This window comes from Schistocerca serialis, chromosome 6 (assembly GCF_023864345.2).
Source record: "Schistocerca serialis cubense isolate TAMUIC-IGC-003099 chromosome 6, iqSchSeri2.2, whole genome shotgun sequence".
NCBI classification, from domain to species: domain Eukaryota; kingdom Metazoa; phylum Arthropoda; class Insecta; order Orthoptera; family Acrididae; genus Schistocerca; species Schistocerca serialis.
In genome coordinates, this window is record NC_064643.1 from 761,746,594 (window position 1) to 761,770,504 (window position 23,911).

A 23,911-nucleotide genomic window follows, 5' to 3' on the forward strand; every position below is an offset into this window, starting at 1 on the left:
TAGGAAGAATGGCATTTGAGGCATTGAAGCTCTATCGGTTCGGGTAAGTTAGGGACTTTCAAATTTTAGTACGAGTAATTTATGTGGCTTAGCTGATACACACACACACACACACACACACACACACACACACACACACACACACAGAGACAGACAGAGAGAGAGAGAGAGAGAGAGAGAGAGAGAGAGAGAGAGAGAGAGAGCCTCCGGTATCTCAGCCCGTGTGAACCGTGATTGTCAATAAAGAGAGGTCAGGTGGTTAGCAAACCACTAGCTTAGCCGTCAATGTCAGCGTTCAATACAGAACCAGTAGTTCCCGCTCAAACAGCCCCTAAACTGATTGAGTGGACCTTATTTCCGTTTTTTCACTAACGGGAAACTCCGTAAGAGTACTGTGGTTCTGATCTGGATCTTTCGTGCGGTAACCAGATTCTCCTACAACTCAAAAATGCTCAAATGTGTGTGAATTCCTAAGGGACCAAACTGCTGAGGTCATCGGTCCCACGAGCGGTTCTAGGCGCTTCAGTCCGGAACCGCGCGACTGCTACGGTCGCAGGTTCGAATCCTGCCTCGGGCATGGATGTGTGTGATGTCCTTAGGTTAGTTACGTTTAAGTAGTTCTAAGTTCTAGGGGACTGATGACCTCAGATGTTAAGTCCCATAGTTCTCAGAGCCATTTGAACCACTTTTTTCATCGGTCCTAGGACTTACACACTACTTAAACTAACTTATGCTAAGAACAACACACACACACACACACACACACCCATGCCCGAGGGATGACTCGAACCTCCGGTGGGAGGGGCCACGCAGTCCGTGACGTGTCACCTCAAACCGCGCGGCCTCCTACAATTATGCGACGGTGACAGACGTAACATTTTTAAACTGAATATTACTTTGTTCAGTATTTTTCTGGGCCGTTTTTTCTTTTTACAGATCTGATGATTGTTGTTGCACACAACCGAAATTAGTCATTATGTTTTAATTGTCTAACGTAAATTATGGTATAGGTAATAAAGGCTTTATGTCTAATTTTTCTAATTTTAATGAATTACGTTGAGATCGCTTTCTCTTTTCCTGATAATGTCAGGCCTCACAAACTAGAATACGTATTTCGTAAGAGATCAGTTCTCTGAACTGTTTGTTTAGCGAAGTGTTGTTGATTACGTCACAATTGCAGTTCAGCTGATGAGAATACTTGTCGTAATGGAATAAGTAATCGTATACTGCCTCATGAAATTGTAATAATCTGATTCCCAGCTCCTCCTCCTCCACTTTTCTAAACTGCCACGCAAAAAAATCCACTCGAAGTTAATAGCTGAAGTAGAAGATCACTCCGTTTCAAAATTCTCGGTAGCGGACGGTTCTCCCGAGGCAATTATTTTCGGCTCGATTACCGAGAACCGGCGCTACAACGATTGTTGTTTAAAACTGGAATTATCTCCGTCTGAAGCGCCCTCTATTGTTTCCTAAGGCAAATGGTCTGCGAAATAGTGGAATAACAAAAAAGGGGAGCATTCTTGAAGTATCCTTTTAAAAGCTGCGATACTCTGGCTCGCTATCTTTAAAATAAAGGGCCGCAGTGGAGGGCGAGCACTCAGGGCAGAGGGCTGACGGAGATAAGTGAGGGTCCGACAACACTGAGCGGCTGCACCGGCACGGAAAGGGAAGGGAAACAGGCCGATCTAGCCACGTGTCCTGGCACCTAACGTGGAATGACACTACACGTAACTGTACAATACAGACGTTGGCGGCTACGAAACCGAGGTCTAGGGGAGCAACGAGTTTAAAATCCCCGGAAAGCCATTACAGACATACAGTGGTAGGACAAAAATATGGAAACATCGCTAGAAGTGCATACTTGAACACCAGTACAGATGCTAGCGGAGCCTGGAGCGCCGCAAGGCGTTTGATACAGTTCCCCACAGTCGTCTAATGAACAAAGTAAGAGCATATGGACTATGAGAACAATTGTGTGATTGGATTGAAGAGTTCCTAGATAACAGAACGCAGCATGTCATTCTCAATGGAGAGAACTCTTCCGAAGTAAGAGTGATTTCAGGTGTGCCGCAGGGGAGTGTTGTAGGACCGTTGCTATTCGCAATATACATAAATGACCTTGTGGATAACATCGGAAGTTCACTGAGGCTTTTTGCGGATAATGCTGTAGTATATCGAGAGGTTGTATCAATGGAAAATTGTACTGAAATGCAGGAGGATCTGCAACGAATTGACGCATGGTGCAGGGAATGGCAATTGAATCTCAATGTAGACAAGTGTAATGTGCTGCGAATACACAGAAAGAAAGATCCCTTATCATTTAGCTACAATATAGCAGGTCAGCAACTGGAAGCAGTTAATTCCATAAATTATCTGGGAGTACGCATTAGGAGTGATTTAAAATGGAATGATCATATAAAGTTGATCGTCGGTAAAGCAGATGCCAGAGTGAGATTCATTGGAAGAATCCTAAGGAAATGCAATCCGAAGAAAAAGGAAGTAGGTTGCAGTACGCTTGTTCGCCCACTGCTTGAATACTGCTCACCGGTGTGGGATCCGTACCAGATAGGGTTGATAGAAGAGATAGAGAAGATGCAACGGAGAGCAGAGCGCTTCGTTACAGGATCATTTAGTAATCGCGAAAGCGTTACGGAGATGGTAGATAAACTCAGGTGGAAGAATCTACAAGAGAGACGCTCTGTAGCTTGTTATGGGCTTTTGTTGAAGTTTCGAGAACTTACCTTCACCGAGGAGTCAAACAGTATATTGCTCCTCTCGCGAAGAGACGATGAGGATAAAATCAGAATGGTTAGGGCCCACACAGAGGCATACCGACAATCTTTCTTTCCACGAACAATACGAGGCTGGAATAGAAGGGCGAACCGATAGAGGTACTCAAAGTACCCTCCGTCAGATGTCTTGCGGGGTATGGTTGGTGCTATTGCGTCTCACCACTAACGGCACCTGTGCAACGCCCTCAATACGTAGCAAGTGTCGGTCTTCCTCAGTGCAGTGTTCTGTGAGGCTGTGTGCACATTATGTCGGAGCTAAGTGGATTCGGACATGAGCAAAGTGTTCGCGCTCGTATGGTGCGTGTTTCAGTAACCAAGGAAGCCGAAGTGTTTGGTGTTTCAAGAGGTACCGTTTCGAAGATTTATGCTGCATACAGGGAAAGCGGAAAAACAATATCCGCTAAGTCACAGCGTGTGTGTGTGTGTGATTGTGTGTTCAATCATTGTGACAGTCAGGCACTGAAGAGGATTGTGACGAAAAATAAGTGGACGGCAGCTGCGAAAGTCACTGCAGAGCTGAATGTCGCACTCGCGAACACTTTCAGCATCAAAACAATACGAAGTGAGCTCCTTAAGTTCTGAGTATCAGCAGAGACAGCTCGTAAATGACAGAGTTTAATTCGTAATGTAAATAAGTGGTGAGATAATGACTGGTTGCTGTTTTTTCCTAATTTTAATATCATTATGATACCATATTATTTTGTCTCAGAATGCTGTTCTTGCTCCAATGTCTCGTTACTGACAAGACTCCAAACTTTCCGCGCCAATCCCTCTCCCTCCCTCTCCGTCTCTCTCTCTGTCTCAGAATGCCATTCTTCTCCCAAAGCGTTGTTACTTACAGACTTCAAACTTTACGCCCCTTCTCTCTTCTCTTCTCTTTCTCTCTCTCTCTCTCTCTCTCTCTGACACTGGTCGTTTTTCGTGTGTTTCTTCCTCGCTCCTAATACATGTTGCGAGTACTGGACTTAACGGCTTATTTCGTTACGTTGTATGGGAGCAAATGGATGCTCTGTCTGAAAAGTTTTCTAAAACGTTACAAGAAATAAACGTCATTGTCATCCAAAGTGTCTTACGTCAATTTGTAATAATGGAACCCTTAGAGGATCGCTTTTTACCCGTCTGTCTGTCAAGAGCCCTTATTCTGTGGAAGTTCACATTCATGTCACACCCACTATGTGCTATGTGATCAAAAGAATACGAACAGCTGGCTGAAAATGACTTACAAGTTCATAGCGACCTCCATCGGTAATGTTGGAATTCAGTATGATGTTGGCCCACCCTTACCCTTGACGACGTTCTCCACTCTCGCAAGCATACGTTCAATCAGCTGCTGGAAGGTTTGGTATCGATGTCGGTCGGTGTGGCCTGGCACGAAGTCGGCGTTCCAAAATATCCCAAAGGTGTTCTATAGGATTCAGGTCAGGAGTCTCTGCAGGTGAGTCCATTACAGGGATGTTACTGTCGTGTAACCACTCCGCCACAGGCCTTGCTTTATGAACAGGTGCTCGATCGTGTTGAAAGATGGAATCGCCATCCCCGAATTGCTCTCCAACAGTGGGAAGCAAGAAGGTGCTTAAAACATCAATGTAGGCCTGTGCTGTGATAGTGCCACAACAAGGGGTGCAAGCCCCCTCCATGAAAAATACGACCTCACCATAACACCACCACATCCGAAATTTACTGTTGGCACTACACGCGCTGGCAGATGACGTTCACCGGGCATTCGCCATACCGACACCGTGGCATCGGTCGCCACATTGTGCACCGTGATTCGTCATTCGACACAACGTTTTTCCACTGTTCAATCGTCCAATGTTTATGCTCCTTACACCTGGCGAGGCGTCGTTTAGCAATTATCGGCGTGATGTGAGGCTTATGAGCAGCCGCTCGACCCTGAAATCCAAGTTTTCTCACCTTCCGACTAACTTTCATAATACTTGCAGTGGATCCTGATGCAGTTTGGAATTCCTGTCTAATGATCCTATTATACATTACGGTCTTCTTCCACTATCGGCGCCTCTGTTGGTCAACAGACTAGGTCGGCCTGTATGCTTTTGCGCTGTGGGTGTCCCTTCACGTTTCCACTTCACTATCACATCGGAAACAGTGGACCTAGGGATGTTTAGGAGTGTGGAAATCTGGCGTACGCACCTATGACACAAGTGACACTGAGGTCACTGATATGGAATGTCTGGGAGTAGCTGGCAGCACAATGCACCTAATACGAAAAACATGTTTTTGGGGGTGTCCCGATACTTTTGATCACATAATGTATTAATGTTTATGGTGCTATGGAGGTGCAAAACTGTTAAGCTTCTAAGTCAGTTTAATTAAATGATACGGCCATTTACGTCACATATTTTGTTTCTCGCAAACTCACTCGACAAAACCCATAGAATACTTTCCGTAGACACAGAATCATGAAATTTTGCAAGAAGCAAGTTTGACAGTGCAAGTAAAGGAAAAAAGTCGAAGAATTGTTAATTTATAATTATACATCTCGAAAAATATGTTTTGTAATTTTTTATACGTCTGTCTGTTTGTCTGTTAAGACCATTTTTCTTTGGAACAGGTTGGCATATCAAAACCATGCATAAGTGCTGCAAATCCCCTTAACAGGAAAACGTGGTGCCGAACCCATAAGACCTGGACTACGGGGCAATGGAAGTGCGCCATTTGGTCGCATTAGTCTTGTTTTACAATGTTTCGAACTTCTGGCCGAGTTTATGTCCCAAGAGTGAAACACGCCGGCGCTTCGGCGATGATTTGTATAGTCGCATCTTATTATCCCATCGGCTCCATTGTAACTCTGCAAGGCGCGTTACTGCCAAGGATTATGTGACCAGGTCCATCCCACGATACAGTGTTTGTTCTCCAGTGGTGATGCTGTGCACCTCTCCTCACAGATCACATTACCCAGGTCTGGTTTTGTGAACACGAGGATGAATCGTCGCATCTACTCTGGCCACCACAGTACCAGATATCTGTATTATTGAGCCTTATTGATCTACTTTGGAGAGAAGAGTGCGGGATGGCTATCCACCAACATCACCATTACCTGGAATTCGCCACTATTTTGCAGGGAGAATTTTGTAAGATTCGCTTGAAAACCACGCAGGTCCTGTATTTATCCATTCCGTGACGACTGGAAGCGGTTTTGAAAGCCAACGATTTTCCTACACCGTATTAGACGCGGAAATGCGTTGTGTTTACGCTGTTTCCATATTTTTGTCCACTCCTTGTAGGCTTCCCGTCGCTTCATCACTTCACGTGAAAGCCGAGACTGGTTAGACGATAACGTGCTATTTTCTGCCTCATTCGTGGTGGATCCAAGCGATTGTCCTTTTCTGATAACTGCGTCGAGGGGACGTTCACTTCTATATTCTTTCGGTAATTGTTAAGGAAAAGAGGCCAATTTGCCGCAGTCCACTAATCTTCTTTCCTAAAGAAGATATTGAAAAAAAGGGCTAATAGGACGTAATCTACTAAATATCCTTTAAAATTCATTTCACGTGCGCAGCGCAGTGCTGACGGAAGAGTGCCAGTCGTTTTGGTCCATGGTGCCAGCTGTCCAGCTGCTGGAACGAACGGACAGTGTCTGAGGCTCGTACTGTAGGTCAGATGAATTGTCAGAATGCGCCACTCGGCAGTGCGTGTGGAATGTAATGTACTATCGTACTGAAAAGTAACCGCATGGCCTGAATGTCGTTCCGTCTGATTATATGCAACCCACAAAAAGTAACTGTCTTGCAGGTCCTCTACTCTCCTCTCGGTACAGTCCTTTTACTACACAAAACGGTAACCACAAGTGACCCCTAGAAAACTCTGCTCTGTATGGCAATAACTTCAGATGTAAACTAATACCACGACACTACAAGTATCGGGGGAGAACTGAGACAGTCCTCAACGGTTGTAAACTCAAATTTGTAACAATAAGTGACATTTCTAAAGGGTTATCATCTCATTAGTACCTGTCACAAATAATGACGTAGAGTCTAACGTATCAGTCATTCTTGTATTATTGGTCTCTACAAGATTTTGCAGCCATCTGTTAACCGTCGTTCGCTCAGCAAGTGCTTTTGCATGAACTGATCGATCAACTAACCTGTTAGAAATATGATGATAAACAACGTCAAGCACTTTGTCGTTACCTCACCATCAGCAATGTATCACTAGTAATTTAACTATATTCACGATGGCTCGTTGACCTGTGTGCAGTCCGAAAACCACTTGTTATCTAACACAAAGTGACTTTAAAAAAATAAAAGTTATTCATATATTGTAATACTCCATCAAAGGGCTGATGGTGATGGAGGACTAGCTTTAAAGGGACGTGATATAGCACATTTTTAGCCAGTATCGGTTAGCAAATCTAAACTTGAAATTACCCGAAGAAAAATTTTGTACAGAACTGAGACGGCTATCCATCAAATAATGTCTCTGTTAACTAACCATGAAAGATGTTAAATACAGTTTAATTCCGAAGTAAAGAACTTAAAATGACGTGATATATGTGTTGACCGGTGATCTGAACCCAGCACCTAATCCGATTGTTATGTAAGCACAAACAAATACCTGATATCGAATTTTCTCAGCAGTAGCAAGATGTTCGAAACTGCAATGATGAAAAAATGAATAATGACTGCCTTCCCGTGATTCGTACCCGGTGCCTATCGCCGTGGTTTTCTAGCCATGAATGGACATGAAATATAGGTTTCGTTCGCCAATAGCGCATGTTTGAACTAGAAATGACGTGACGAAAAACGCAGTGAATGCTGGAAATAGAACCCCGCACGTATCGTCGTTGACTACGCACGCAGACACGTTAACTGTCGGAATTCTTTCTCACCAGCAGCTAGGAGTGGCATGTTTGAACCTGAAATTACCTGACGAAAAGATCTGTTTCTCATTGGGAATCCTAACCGTCACATACTGTTATTAACAATAAATTTAGAGACTTTAAAAATTTCCACCAGCAGTTGGACGTGCTGATGTTAAAGCTTGAAAGAACGTTATGAAAATTTTTGTGTCGAACTAGAATCGTAACCCTGACACGCGCCTTACTTGGCGACCTTGAAGAATTTGGAATCTTGTACAAACAACAATTTGATAGCGCTAAGTCGTCGGCGATCAAATCCCCCGAAAGGGTAGATCCTTGTTCGAATCTCAAATCAGAAGCAATGTATTCAACACCTCAGGCTGAAATAAAAGAAAGAATACGTGCCCTGTGACATGTCGTTTGGGTCTGCAACTAAAATAAAAATGCTAATGTAAGAAAGGTTACTGATGACCTCCGCCGTGGCCCAACCTAACCTGTAGTGGGTAGGGAAGGGACATCACGTTTAGTGTGAATCTGGAACCACCGTGGAATCGTATCTTCTTCGTTTGGTAAACGAGGGATAAATAACATAACTAGTGCCTATTAAAAACTTTTGCCTGAAGTGGGAATCGAACCCTGACGCTATTTACACCAACTTAGCATCAAGGCCCCAGACTGCTGAACCCCACATACGGCTGGACCATGATTTTGTAGCAGCACAGATGCGCCACAGTGGATGACAATTTTGTCATCCTGCCTTACTGCAATCGATTGCAGTCTCTTCAACACATCCATTTCTTGCTCGATAGAATTGCCATTACCCAGATGTCTTAGCTATTCAGCGCGTACATTCAACTTGATTTTTTAGCTATTCAAGAACATCAAAACAGGTATCTTCAACGAAATTTATAGCAACTGTGTTTTTTTGTAGCAAGAAATGAGTTTTCTGGATTGATTTCATGGGCCCCGAACATAAAAAACGCTTTCGATACTGATATGTGTCACCAGGAAGTGACGACATTGTTCAAAATGTTTCAAATGGCTCTGAGCGCTATGGGACTTAACATCTGAGGTCATCAGTCCCCTAGAACTTAGAACTGCTAAAACGTAGCTAACCTAAGGACATCACACACATCCACGCCCGAGGCAGGATTCGAACCTGCGACCGTAGCGGTCGCTCGGTTCCAGGCTGAAGCGCCTAGAACCGCTCGGCCACACCGGCCGGCGAAGACGTAGTAAGCTAAGGCCAGGAAAAGTCCTGACCCGCGGCTTAGAATGTTTCACAAAGCTATTTCCACTGTCCATACATTTGATACTTTTCTGAAAACGGACACCAGATCAAGCGTCCAGTTACTATCGTCTCTTCGTACATTTCATGAAATGACTTGATTACCGGTTTAGAAGATGGTGAAGCGTTAAAAACTTCATTTCTTGCTTAGCTGATTTATAGGACACAGGAATCCTTTGTAAAGGGTTAAAATTTACTCATGTTATCAAAAGTGCTCGGAGAAAGATAGTGACAATGTAGGAAAATAGATAGAGATTCTGTGTGGGGAAGTGACATTTTTGTTTGCGCATCTTTCGCTCTATTTCAAAACTGTCGTGCCTTACGTTTGAAACTCATCTCATACTACGAAGAAGTTCCTCATTCACTTGCTCTTTGTAATATCACACACCGAAAGACAACAGGTAAAATGTCATGTAGACAGTCGCGCAGTTACTTAGAGAGCGAGCTGAAAAGAAAGGCCTCCGAATTTTTTATGTGAAAAGTCTTAAAGGTTATTAAATAAAACAAACGTTATTAACATTCTACCTCTATATTCTTCATGTCAACATGTTTGTATCCATCTGCCGATAAGGGGCTTCGAATAGCAGCGTGTAACATGGCGCTGTGTAAAATACCTATGTCGGAGCGTTATAACAGCGTGCTGTAATCGAGTTTCGAATTCCAAGAGGTCATCCACAACCCGGAGCACACACTTCTTCAGCGTGATAATGCCGGACCACACATGAGCACATCTGGCGCGTTGGATTGAGTGTCATCGATCATCGCCCATACCAGTCGCGACTTACACCCAACCTCCCAGATGTCAGACACACTGATCGCTACCAATCGATGAATGTCGATACAATATCAACCAAAACACCGTTAATTAAAAATAACGCCAGAACTACGGACCGCAGCAAAACATACGTAGTTCTGGTGTTACTTTTAATTAACGGTGTTTTGGTTGATACTATATCGATTGGTACCGATGTGAGTGTCTGACATCTGCCGGTTTGGGTGTTAGCACCATCTGATTTTCATCTGTTTCCAAAACTTAAAGAACACCTACGAGGACTTAACTTTGATAGTGATGAATCAGTGCAAGCAGAGGTGAGGTTACGGCTCCGCCAACGAAGCCAAAATTCTACAGCGACGGCATTAAAAAAGTGGTCTCCCGTTGGGACAAATATGTTCAACGCCTCGATGACTATTTTAAGAAATAAATATGTAGATACGAAGAATAAAGATGAGGATGTTAATAATGTTGATTTATTTAAAAAGCTTATGAGTTTTCACATAAAAAACGAGGCATTACTTTTCAGCACGCCCTCGTATTTTCTTGGCCAAAATACAATTGTAAGATTAACCACTAGTCAAATATATGTTCCGCATGAAAATTATTTATAGCTTCAACGGCAGTTGTTATTGATTTTCTGTTTTTTATTCTATGGCTTTCATTGAACCGTTCTAGTCTAGTCTATGTTTACACAAGTGTTGTTATTCAATAACACAATACTGTTTAATAATGATTCAATAGCACAGTACTTGTACAAGGCTATGCTCAAGAATTATGACGTTCTTGGAAAATGAACATCTAGCCTATAAAAATCAACATGGATTCCGCAAACAGGTCATGCAAAACTCAGCTCGCCCTGTTCCTCCACGAGTTCCACAGCGCAGTAGAAAACGGCTCTCAGTTTGATGCCGTGCTCCTTGATTTCAGTAAGGCATTTGACACAATCCCACATTGCTGTTTAATGAAACCAAATGAGAGCGTACGGAGTATCGGAGCAGACCTGCGATTGTATTCAAGACTTCCTTGCAGACAGAACTCAACACGTCGCTCTTAATGGAACTAAATCGACAGTTGTAAAGGTAATATGCGGAGTACCACAGGGAAGTGTGATAGGACCGTTGCTGTTCACAATACATATATAAATGATCTAGTAGAAAGCGTCGGATGCTCTTTAAGAGTATTCGCAGATGATGCAGTTGTTTATACCAAAGTAGCAACGCCAGAAGATAGTAAGAATTTGCAGAACGACCTGCAGAGAGTTGATGAATGGTGCAGGCTCTGGCAGTTGACCCTGAACGTAAATAAATGTAACATGTTGCGCATACATAGGAAATGAAATCTACTACTGTAAATCTACACCATTGATGGCAAACAGCTGGAGACAGCGCCTGCCGTAAAATATCCAGGCGTAACTATCCAGAGCGACCTTAAGTGGAATGACCATCTAAAACAGATAGTGGGAAAAGCAGACACCAGACTCAGATTCATCGGAAGAATCTTAAGGAAATGTAACTCATCCACGAAAGAAGTGGCTTATAAGGCGCTTGTTCACCCAGTTCTTCAGTACTGTTCATATATCTGGGATCCCTATCAGGTAGGACTGATAGAGATAGGGCGGATCCAACGAAGAGCGGCGCGTTTCGTCACGGAATCGTTTAGCTGGCAAAAGAGCGTTACGGAGATGCTAAACAAACTCTACTGGCAGACGTTGCAAGAGAGGCGTTGTGCATCACGGAGAGATGTACTACTGAAGTTTTGGGACAACACTCCCCCCCCCCTCCGCCCCCCCCCCCCCCCCACATACATCTCGCGTATTGACCACGAAGAGAAAATTCGAAAAATTAGAGCCAATACAAAGGCTTACCGACAATCAGTCTTCGCACGCACTATTCGCGAGTGGAACAGGGTTGGAGGGATAGATAGTGGTACCGAAAGTGCCCTCCGCCACACACCATTAGGTGGCTTGCGGAGTATGACGTAGATGTAGATGTTTATTATTATACAAGGATATATCATTATATGAGGGCGAGTCAAATAAAAACCTTAAATTTGTAATAACAAGTCGAAATTTCGGGCCGTTATCCTGTTAAGTTGGTAAGCGTGCTACAAACAGCGTGCAGAATGGCCTGTAGGTGGCAGCATAGTGCAGATGCACACATACCGTCGCAGTATCAGTGTAAAGATGGCCGCCCCACTTGCGACTTGCACTGGGGAAGAATAGCTTTCTCTTATTCTGTTTTTTTGTAGTGATGGTGTGAAACCTATTGAAATTCATCGACGAATGAAGCTTCAGTACGGTGATGGATGTTTCTCACAGCAGCAAGTCTACGAATGGACTAGGAAGTTTGCAAATGATGTGACTTCAGTGGAAGATGCTCCTCGTCCAGGTCAGGTACAACGTGTTGTGACTCCACAGAGCATTGCAGCAGCTGAAGCCATAGTGAAGGAAAACCGCCGACTGACACTGAATGACATTACAGCATGTTTACACATTATTCATGGGTCAGCACACCACATTGTGCATGATGTGCTCCAGTTTCACAAAGTGTCTGCAAGATGGGTGCCACAGCAGCTGACTCCTGAAATGAGAGAACGACGTAATGATGCTTGTGAAGAACTCCTTCGGCGCCTTGAAGGAGAAAGTGATGGCTTCCTTGCAAGAATCGTTACTTGGGACTGCTTGCAAGAATCGTTACTTGGGACGAAACCTGGGTTCACTTCCACCAACCGGAAACGATGAGAGCGAGCAAGGAATGGCGCCATTAATCACCAAAACCAAAGAAGTTTCTAACAGAACCATCAGCAGGGAGGGTTATGCTGACTCTCTTCTGGGACGAAAAAGGCGTCGTTTTGGAGCATTACATGTCTAGAGCGACCACTGTAACCAGTGTATCATACACAGATCTTCTTAAAAATCATCTGCGGCCTGCAATCAAATCAAGGCGACGTGGATTGCTGTCAGCAGGTGTCCTTTTGCAACATGACAATGCAAGGCCCCCCATTGCCCGTACAACAGTTGCAACAATCACAGACCTGTATTTTGAGTGTCTTCCTCATCCACCATACTCACCAGACCTTGCTCCAAGCGATCTCAATATGTTTGGGCCAGTCAGAGACGCAATGGGAGGAAAGAAGTTCCGTTGTGATGAAGCGGTACGCCACGCGGTGCATGAGTGGTTGCGCGGACTACCAAAATATTTTTTTTCTAAAGGAATTTATGCACTTTGTAAGCGCTGGAGGACTTGCATTGAACGTGGGAGAGATTATGTTGAAACGTGATACAGCTTTGTACCACCTCTGCACAATAAATAATATTTAAAAAAATATTTAAGGTTTTCATTTGACTCACCCTCGTATGAAGGTTTATTTGCTCTTCTGTTTTCCCAATACTTCTCCATTCTTTCAGATATTTTCTTTCTTCGTCTGTAATCACTCTTCCTGTACGCCTTTATATTGGTCTTCGTTTGGAGTCTAGTTTGAATGTCTTGCCGTATTCTTGATTTCTCTGTTTTGTTTTTTAGGCCGTCTACTGTAATTTGGAGTTCTATCGTATCTTCCTTAATTTCTGTGATCCATTTAATACTGCTCTTACTGTTGAAAATTTTTTAATTTTTTATGGTGTCCTCGTCAGGTGTCGAAAGAATGAGATACATTTATTCCCGATCGTGATCGTTACAGATTCTATTTTCTTGTGTAATATTCTCCAATGCTCATTTACTCGGTATTATTTATTTATGTATGTCGTAATTATTCTTCTTTCTGTCTTTAGCATTTTGTCGACTGCTGCTGTATCAGTTGTTATGAAAATGGTTTCAGCTGCGTATGTTTTTTCTGGTTTTGGAACTGTTTTATAACGTTTCTACGGATAGACTTTTTCGTTGTTATCATGTTTTATTGCGGAGCTTGTAAGAGGATTCTTAAGAGCAGAAATAAAGCTCCGCGAGACGGGAAGTGGAGAGAGACGGCGGCCGAAGAGCGTTCACCCCGTTGCGGCAAGCGCAGCCGCGCGACAGGAGCGCATGTCCGCCGCTAATTGGCAGCGGCGTGCCGGGGCTGTGCAGCGCGGGAAGCTCGCCTCACTAGGAGAAATAATTGCAACCTGTCACAGAGGACTGGCTGCAGCGAAGCTAGACTGGTGTGCAGGAGTAAAGGACGAAAGTAACTTTCGCTTGATTTGTCAGTGCCAAGTAACATAGCTTGGTGACACTCGGGCCATACGTGGAAAGGAATCCTTCAGTATAGTACAGGCGGCAGCTTAAAGAAGTACGTAGCAAGGCGAACAGAAATGACACTTGTATTCAGAGACAATGAGTAGACTGGGGTCACGCAGTTTTACGATGGTCCCCTGGACATTACAAAAGGCGGTGCATGGTTCCTAATAGGGTGCGTGACCGTCACGGACAGAAATGCATGCTCTGCAACGAGCACCCATGCTCTCCACAAGGTTGGCACGGAGTTGTTGTGTTAGGGCATTCCATTCCTTCGGCAGCGCGGTTGAGAACTGGTGGATGGTCGCTGGTGCATGTGGAGTGCCGCAATACGTATCCACAGCGCATCAAATATGTGCTCGATGGGAAAGCGGCAGGCCAGTCCATAAGCCGAATAGCCTCTCGCCGCAAAACTTGGTGTCCTGTTCGATGCGGCCGAGCATTGTCGTCCTTAACAATGAAGTCGAGACCGAATGCACCCCTGAAAAGACGCACATAGGCAAGGAGTATAGTGTCACATTACCGTTGACTGGTGAATGTATCATGTTCAAAGATTCGAACACCAATAAGCCCATGGAACATTATGGCTTCCCACCCCATACCACGTGGACAACCAAATGTTCTAGGGTGCATTACGTGTTCCCATTTCCCGCAATATGAGGGCACGTCCAGCGTTATCGAACATGTTAAAAAAAAAATGGTTCAGATGGCTCTAAGCACTATGGAACTTAACATCTGAGGTCATCAGTCCCCGAGACTTAGAACTACATAAACCTAACCAATCTAAGGATATCACACACATCCAAGCCGGAGGCAGGATTCGAACCTGCGGCCGTAGCAGCAGCGCGGTTCCGGACTGAAGCGCCTAGAACCGCTCGGCCACAGCGGTCGGCTGAGCATGTTCGACAATGTTCTTGTGACCACTTCCCACCATATCACAGTACTTCCAGTATTTTCGGACAGCCCTGGGCCTGGACCCATCTTCTGTTGGCAGCATGGATTTCTCGTATAAATTACAAATTTTTTTCTTGTAATACAACAGAATCATCATTTCCTTCTTGACAATAGGTTCTACATTATATACAAGGTCTTTACACTTTACTTACTTGGGGGATCGTTTTACTTTACGTATTACAACATGGCTCATTTTTAGCTTGTCACATATCAATGATGCATGCCCCATGCTGTAATATTTAAAGCAAAATATTTACTCAAATAGCTATATAATGTAGAAGCTTCTGTAATCACGAAAGCTATAAATACTCCGTTGTATTATAGAACGAATGAGAAAACTTTTTGCCGACGCTGACAGGTCCGCAACTAGTTACGTTGATATAAATCATTCATTCAGAAACGACCGGTTCTATGCTCTCCTTACCGCATCACGTGCCTACAACGCCACCAAGCTGCGTTAAGTGTAGAGCTGCGCAGTGTTCATCGCTACAGACATTCTTACTTCTCTCACTCCGTGCGCTAACTTAATAGGATAAAAAAATCGGTAAGAATAGTGCCAAGGATCCTCTACCACACACTCTACAACGAGTTAAGAAGTTTGCGTGTCTCTAGAAGTAGAGAGAAGAAATAGGACGGCAGCACGACAGGCACTGAAAATTCACTTTCGTCGTGGAGCCATGCACGGATGTTCTAAAATCTTAGCCGGCCGTTGTGGCCGAGCGGTTCTAGGCGCTTCAGTCCGGAACCGCGCTGCTGCTACAGTCGCATGTTCGTATCCTGCCTCGGGCATGGATATGTGTGCTGTCCTTACGTTGGTTAGGTTTAAGTAGTTCTAAGTCTAGGGGACTGATCACCTCAGATGTTAAGTCCCATAGTGCTCTAGTGCTCAGAGCCATTTGAACCATTTTGAACCTAAAATCTTAAGGCGACTTGTCATGATAAACCAGATATCCAAGTCTGGCATAAACTGCTATTTCTTCAGGCTTATTCAGTAGCCGAGAGATTAAAAAGAAAGTGATCCGGTAACAAACTGGAGATAAGATATAATAAAATGTGAAATGAAGGTGGATGAGACCTGCAGCCAGGCGAATCGATGGCAGACGGGCGAAGCAAGTTTGTTCCTGCCGAGAGACATGCGCAGAGGTACGACACTGGGCTCGCATTCCCTGGCTATCCAGATGTAGGTTTTCTTAGATGCCTCTGAATCTCTGCACGTGAATGACAGAATGGTTCCTTTGAAACGGTGGGTCTGATAATGTTCGTCGAACCGAGCTAGTGCATCTTCCCCAATGATCTCGACAGGTCGTAAAAACCCCTTTCATAGTTCTTTTTTACCATTATTCGCTGGATTACGAGAGACGTGGAAGATGGAGACAACGAGCTAATGGAGATGCGTTCATAACCGTGCTAGTGAACGCTGTCGCCAGCACACCAGCCGGCAAAGATGAAAGTGAAGATCGATTAGTAGGCGCTGGATCCGGCGCCCCTATCTCGAGAGAGGCCAGAGACTCACCCACAAGCAACTTGCCGCCAACGCCCTCTCGACAGCAAGTATTTAGGCCGCTGCCGCGGGGCCTCACTTAATCATCCCGGCGTCTGTCAGTTTACTCACAGAGCGGGTCTAGTTCGTCACATGCTACGGCAGTACATAGCGACCAGTTAAGTTTACTATACTGTGACTATTACTAATGAGCTTGTACCACAAACATTATCAAATGGTTGAAATGGCACTGAGCACTACGGAACTTAACATCTGAGGTCATCAGTCCCCTACAACTTAGAACTACTTAAACCTAACTAACCTAAGAACATCAGACACATGCATGCCCGAGGCAGGATTCGAACCTGCAACCGTAGCGGTCGCGCGGTTCCAGAGTGAATGGACTCTATCCAAGTTATGTAAACGTTCCAGTTCATGTAAATAAAGAACCGAATTAATCCACGTCTGTACTTGTGGTGTAGAAAGAGGATACGGGCCACTCGTAACAACACCCTCTCCCTTGCTGTACAAGAGAGAGATTAACCCTTTTAGCTAAAGATAGTAACGCTTGGAAATATGAAACGCCATTCATACTATTTCCAATGAAACATTGCAGAAATTTGAAATACCGAAATGTACAACAGCTGCATTACCATCGAGGTTGCACGGAGGAGTTTCGTAGCATAGTCACCACTGGAGATCCCCCGCTAATGACCCCTGTATCGATGGAACGGTAACTATAATCTTCGCTCTTTCTCGTCAGGGGTAGCGGAGCACAGGCCAGCTGATTAGGTGGTTGACGGAGCCGGTGTCAGTTTGCAGGGCCCGCCCTGTAACGGCCGAGAGCTGCGGGCAGTAATTAGGCGAGGGAGTCGGAACGGTCCGCCCCCGGGGCCCGACGCTCAGCTGGCGCCCGAGTCGGCCCGTGTGCCGAGCCGGCCGCGCCCCGCCTGGACCCTAAGCCGATTAAGCGGTCCCGGCGGCCGCCGCCGATCCCAGCTGTTGACTCACGGGAAAACACTTGCGGCCAGAGCTGGCGGCCGTCCAAGGGCGGGCCGCGCCGCGCCGGGCCGTCTGCGCCGGGGTCGCTGACGTGTCCGCAGGGAAGCAGCTGCCGACTGCCGGCCACGGGGGGACGCACAAAAACTGCGCCCAGTAAAACTAGCTCCCGTACAACAGAGAAAACAGTGGTCCTGGAAACTAGGCGAAGGCTTGTCCGTACCGCGAGAGTGGTCATCCATCGGAAGCACTCCTTATGAATCGGCAGCAACTTAACATCTGAGGTCATCAGTCCCCTACAACTTAGAACTACTTAAACCTAACTAACCTAAGAACATCAGACACATGCATGCCCGAGGCAGGATTCGAACCTGCAACCGTAGCGGTCGCGCGGTTCCAGAGTGAATGGACTCTATCCAAGCGGTCACGCGGTTCCAGACTGTAGCGCCTAGAACCGCACGACCACCCCGGCCGGCCCGCGGTTGATGTTCTGCTCGTAATGGCACTGCCGCACCTCGACCAGCGGACTGATCAGCATCCTCCCTCCGCAGGCGCGTATAGCTGCGCCGGACAGCGCCGCCAGTCGCCACGCGCACTGTAACAACAACCACTGTACATATCATAATTTTTTCTTCTGATTTTCGATAAATTAGTGTAAGCGATGTTCTGATTTAATTTCTTTTTTCTTTTCTTGTCATTATGTTAAAGAAACTGTAAACAATTTTCGATGTGAATATTAATGTTTATGTCAAATTGCAAGCAATATTATAACAAAATGGAAATGTAAGAAATGTTGAAACTGTTGTAAGATGTTAAAGTTGTAATTGTGCGCCTGGTCCATACGTAGGCAATGTATTAGGATATGTGGAATGCAAAACCTTTGGTGAATACCCTGTCTGTAGGGGAGCGGTAAAAGGTGGATGGCAGGCGAGCGCGGGAAAATGCACACGGGCGCGGCACGGCATAACGGGCTCAGCAGTAGTAGTCGGAGTTGGGCATCGGTCTGAGAAACACGTTCTGGATCGAGGAGGCTCTCCTGGAAAACGTGATTTCGTTGAGCCTCGGATGTGCCGTTTCCGACGACTATACAGCATGGCTATATTCCATAGGCACTAAATGGAAAAGTATTGCGACGCTAAGAAGAAGCAAAGTGCCGATACATCAAGAGCCATAGCTGTGATTGTATGTGTGCTTTGCGCCTCGCCATCTCGCCGCCCGCCAACCGCCGCATCGACACGAACAGGTTGAAACTTTTAGTACTGTATTCGTGTGGACCAGTGTTACTTTTGTTCCTGACTGTTCAATAACAACTTAACTTTTACCAGGACTGTCCTATCATTTAATTATCCTCATCACTAACCTAGACAGGGTCCTTTCCACATGATGTGCAATCCGAGTGTCCCGAAATGAAGATTTAAAGTTTATGTTAATAATAATTACCTGCAGACCTATCTATGTTAAAATGATGTTTAAAGAACTTTGTTGTTAATGAATATATAGGTCTGGCAAAGTTGGAATATAATGTTGAAATTAGGCCGAAGTGGCCGTGCGGTTAAAGGCGCTGCAGTCTGGAACCGCAAGACCGCTACAGTCGCAGGTTCGAATCCTGCCTCGGGCATGGATGTTTGTGATGTCCTTAGGTTAGTTAGGCTTAACTAGTTCTAAGTTCTAGGGGACTAATGACCTCAGCAGTTGAGTCCCATAGTGCTCAGAGCCATTTGAACCATTTGTTGAAATTGGTTTAGCAATGAAGTTTAATTATTTGAGGCAGATAAAATGGTAATTAAATGAGCAGGAAATAAGACAAAAAGAGTAGTAGATGATATATTGGAAATCTTGAGTGCTTCATGATCTCAATAATTAAAATTTCAGTACAGTGATCATAACAGTTTCAGGGTCCCCCCCCCCCCTTTTTTCTTTTCTATTCATTTAAATTCTGAAGTGTACTGAACTGATTTGACCAGCAAAGTTAAAGTCAATATAAAACCAAAATTTATTAGTGTTTTACCTTTTTCAAAATTGACATTGTATGTGTGTTTGGAAAGTGCTATTTCTAGGGTAACCTATGCCCGATTTTAATCAGATCAATGGACAGTACGAAGTTTGTAGTAAACATTATAGTGTATTGCTGTGTATTCATGGCTTGTCCATATTAGTACAGAAAGTGAAATTATTAGTTCAGTAGATTTTCTGGTTCTAAAAGTTACCATATTACGCAGTGTTAGTACGTGTTGTTTTGTATGAAAGTACAGCAACTTGTACAGGGAAGAAACTCAGTTAATGCCTAATTAGGCTGGCGACCGTATTATTAACAAATTGGTAGCATCTGCTGTGTTGTTTCTTGTCCGTCATAACGTGTAGTTGCACTTCGGGCTTGCTTGTTGTTACTGAGTGGGTGAAAGCCTGATTTTGCCTCCATTCTGGTACACGCGGTCAACATATATACCAAAATCCTTTCTTATAAGGTGAAGCCCGTCAACTTACCATAGTACAGGCTTTAATAAGTATCGTACGCAGTAGCGTAGTGCTACAGCACTACAAGCTTAATTTCTGTTCTTGCACTAAGAGAGGCCCTTGTGGCCCTAATCTGGATGGGCTAAATAAACACTAAAGAAAACAAATAAATAGTATATGTCAATCAACAACAGGCTTGAAAATCCTTGGTTAAGCTTATGCCTATCTGCTCCCATGTGATGTCATCAGTTTGTGTTTCGTACTGTATGTCAGAGGCCAAATCGGTATGCATGCGACAGCGTGCTTACCTAATATGTTCCAAAACGCCACGTACACAAAGGGGATTTTCCGGTGCTCATACCTTGGGTTCTATTGGTAGGCTCACGTGTTTTCGATAGCCCTTCGGCTAGGGACCATTCGTATACCCAACAGAAGTGGTGTATCCATCCTGCGGCACAGGGTCAAAGTATGAATACTACATACTGTACTTCCTCCCGCTTAGGCAAATGGAACAAATCGGTTGGTTCTTTTCCCAATTGAGGTGGTTTATGGTGGGCTTGATAAGACTCTTGGAGGCGCCTTTAGTTCATGGGCAGTTCCTCAGAAAGCCCCACAGAAATCATTTTTTACTATATTTTCGCCGTTACCAGCGGATTAAAACCCACCCCGAGTGTTTAAAGACAGATGGTTGAAATTTTTACCGTGTGTAGCTAAGATCCCTGTCACACACAAACGTGAAATTTTTTTCATGTCTTTATCCGTTTCCAGGATATAGAGGTTCACATTTATCCTAGTTATATATTTAAAATATGCACTTAAAATCAGTTGCGAGGCTAAAAACAGTTTATGAAGTGACGTAGCGTGGAATATTATGGAGTAAAGTATCTTCGTTATCATCTGGGAACCATATGGTGCAGTACTGAAGCTCATGAAAATTTTTTTGCACGTAAAATCCGGTCTGAGGTGTAAAATTAGTTCTACAGTATTTCAATTTCACGTAAGTAAACTAATTTTACTGAGCAACGCATTTGTTTTCATATGATTTACATAGCGTGCTGCAACGGGGAAAAGAAGGAAACCGGCGGAAAGATGCTCCTACTGGAGCACAAAAAATGCGAAGATGTTCCTTTATGTTTAAAAGATTCTGACTAATAAGTGGGGTACCAGCTGTCTCATTTTACCTTCCTCAGCACCATTACAAATTTTCCCAAAAATTATTGCATGCAAACGTGTTCAGGCATTTTTATGCTGAGAGAGAGAGACAGTGACAGCGCAAAGAGACGGAAAAGTAGTAAATACTGGAAGATAGTAGACAGTGGTTGTGTTATGCAGTGAGTGAAGGAGATAGTAGTAGTGTGAGAGAATGGGAGGGACACAATGGCAGTGGAACATAGTTGACAGTGACAAGACAGTAGGAAAAATGCGAAATAGCCAGTGCGAGGAGAAAGGAATAACAAAAAAAGTGGAAGTGGATGAGTGCCAGCAATAATGAGAGACGCAGTATATGACAGTGACAACGAGGAAGAGAGAAATTGTGACAGAAGAAGAGATGCAGTGGAAAGGAAGGAACGCTATATTAGCAGAAGAGTGGCCAAGAGGGAGACAGTGACAGCGAGATGGGCCAGTAGTAGTGCGACAGACCGAAGGAGACTGTGGCTGGGAGACGGGAGGCAGTGAGGGATAGTGAGACACAAAGAGATATCGACAATGAGTTGGACTGGATGAGTGAGGGAGATGGGACAACTGCGAGTGGATGGTACGAGCGACTTACACCGATGTACTAGTGGATGTGAGTGAATTACAGTTAGGGGAGCTCGAGGTGAGTTTCACATTCAAAAAAGCACGAGAATGTTCGCACCCCAAATTTTTTGGGGAAAATTTTAAAGGTGCTGTGAACGGTGGAAAGAGGCAACTCTTATCTCATTTTTCAGCCATAGCATTTTAAATAAACAGGAAGATGGTAAATGTATGGATAACGTCCTTGCCACAGTGGTAACACCGGTTCCTGTCAGATCACCGAAGTTAAGCGTTGTTGGGCTGGGCTAGCACTTGGATGGGCGACCATCCGGTTTGCCGAGCGCTGTTGGCAAGCGGGGTGCACTCAGCCGTTGTGAGGCAAACTGAGGAGCTACTTGATTGAGAAGATGACTCTAAATAACAAAAAGTGTGAGGTCATCCACATGAGTGCTAAAAGGAATTCGTTAAACTTCGGTTACACGATAAATTGTCAGTCTAATCTAAAAGCCGTAAATTGAACTAAATACCTAGGTATTACAATTACGAACAACTTAAATTGGAAGGAACACATAGAAAGTGTTGGGGGGAAGGCTAACCAAAGACTGCGTTTTATTGGTAGCACACTTAGAGAATGTAACAGATCTACTAAGGAGACTGCCTACACTACGCTTGTCCGTCTTCTTTTAGAATACTGCTGCGCTGTGTGGGATCCTTCCTAGATAGGACTGACGGAGTACATTAAAAAAGTTCAAAGAAAAGCAGCACGTATTGTATTATCGCGAAATATGGAAGAGAGTGTCACAGAAATGATACAGGATTTGGACTGGACATCATTAAAAGAAAGGCGTTTTTCGTTGCGACGGAATCTTCTCACGAAATTCCAATCAGCAACTTTCTCCTCCGAATGCGAAAATATTGTGTTGGCACCGACGTACATAGCGAGAAACGATCACCACGATAAAATAAGGGAAATCAGAGCTCGTACGGAAAGATATAGGTGTTAGTTCTTTCCGCCCACTATACGAGACTGGAATAATGGAGAGCTGTGAAGGTGGTTCGATGAACCCTCTTCCAGGCACTTAAATGTGATTTGTAGAGTATCCATGTAGATGTAGACGTAGCGGCTCCGGTCTCGCAAACTGACATGAGCGGTGTGCTGACCACATGCCTAGCCATATCCGCATCCAGTGACGCCTGTGGGCTGAGGATGACAAGGCAGCCGGTCGGTAACGTTGGGCCTTGCAAGCCCTGTTGGGACGGAGTTTAGTTTTTTTTTTTTTCAGTAAATGTGGAGCAGTGGGAGCAGCAGCAGCCGGCGGCAGCCTGCCTACCTGCTTGAGGTCGAGCGTGAGGGTGACCCAGTTGAAGCGGTGCCCGCGCTGCAGGCTGGGGCTCTGCCACCAGCGCGGGCCGCCGCCGACGGCGCTGGAGGCGGGGTGTCTGCGCGCCGGGTCTGCGGCGGCCGCGTGGCACACCCCGCACTGGGGGGCGCGCCCCCGCTCCGCCGGCCTGCAGTAGAGCTCGGGCCCGCGGTCGCCGCACGTCGCGTTCGCCCAGACCTCGGCGCGCGCCGCCACGTTGAACACGTCCGGGAACAGCCCGCCGCCGCCGCCGCCGTCGCCGTCTGCGGACAACGAGCGGCGCGTCAGAGAACAGGCGCACTTTGTGTTAAAAATGTCCGACACTGGAACTGACAGCTGACGACTCTTTGCAACACTTTTAAGCCAAGTGTACGCTCTACTGGAACTACTTTGCACATTAAAGCCTTGTGGTTGACCCGGAATCAAAACGTCATTTCGTATAAATGCTCTTATGGGCTTTGAGCCTTGGTGTGTTAAACTATAATTGTCAAATAGCGCAAAGAGTGAGTTCACCAAAACCCTAATGTGGCGCACAACCAGAAGTCCGTGGAAGGTGAGCGCCTTGCCGGCTCGCATTGATTGATCGACCCTGTCGGCATGGTGTGATGGCCCTGAGCACTATGGGACTTAACATCTGAGGTCATCAGTCCCCTAAAACTTAGAACTACTTAAACCTAACTAACCTAAGGACATCACACACATCCATGCCCGAGGCAGGATTCGAACCTGCGAGCGTAGCGGTCACGCGGTTCCAGACTCAAGCGCCTAGAACCGCACGGCCACAGCGGCCGGCCCATGGTGTGATCTTTGGGCTCGGTCGTTTGACGTGGCTTTTGGCCGCGACGGGCGTGTGGCGCTAGGGAGGGACAGCCAGAGAGCCGCGCGGCGCGGGACAATCGGAGGCGAGCGTGGTTCAGCAGGCCCGGGCACGACGCAGAGGTTGCGGTGTGTTGGACACGTTTTCAAGACCGAACCTCGCTTGTAGTGTGGGAACTGGACTCGGCCACATTACCCGAATCGAGTCGTGCGGCCCTGATTTGGACC

At 45.3% G+C, this 23,911-nt stretch overlaps 1 protein-coding gene across 1 annotated transcript in view; it reads left to right on the top strand.

Annotated features, from left to right (window-relative positions):
- Positions 1–17,408, top strand: part of LOC126485074 (uncharacterized) — a 172,908-nt gene extending 155,500 nt beyond the window's left edge. The window contains exon 6 of the mRNA XM_050108677.1: positions 17,139–17,408. Within this exon, the coding sequence (XP_049964634.1) occupies positions 17,139–17,408 (270 nt within the window). The remainder of the gene's footprint in view (positions 1–17,138) is intronic.
- Positions 17,409–23,911: the final 6,503 nt, after the last annotated feature.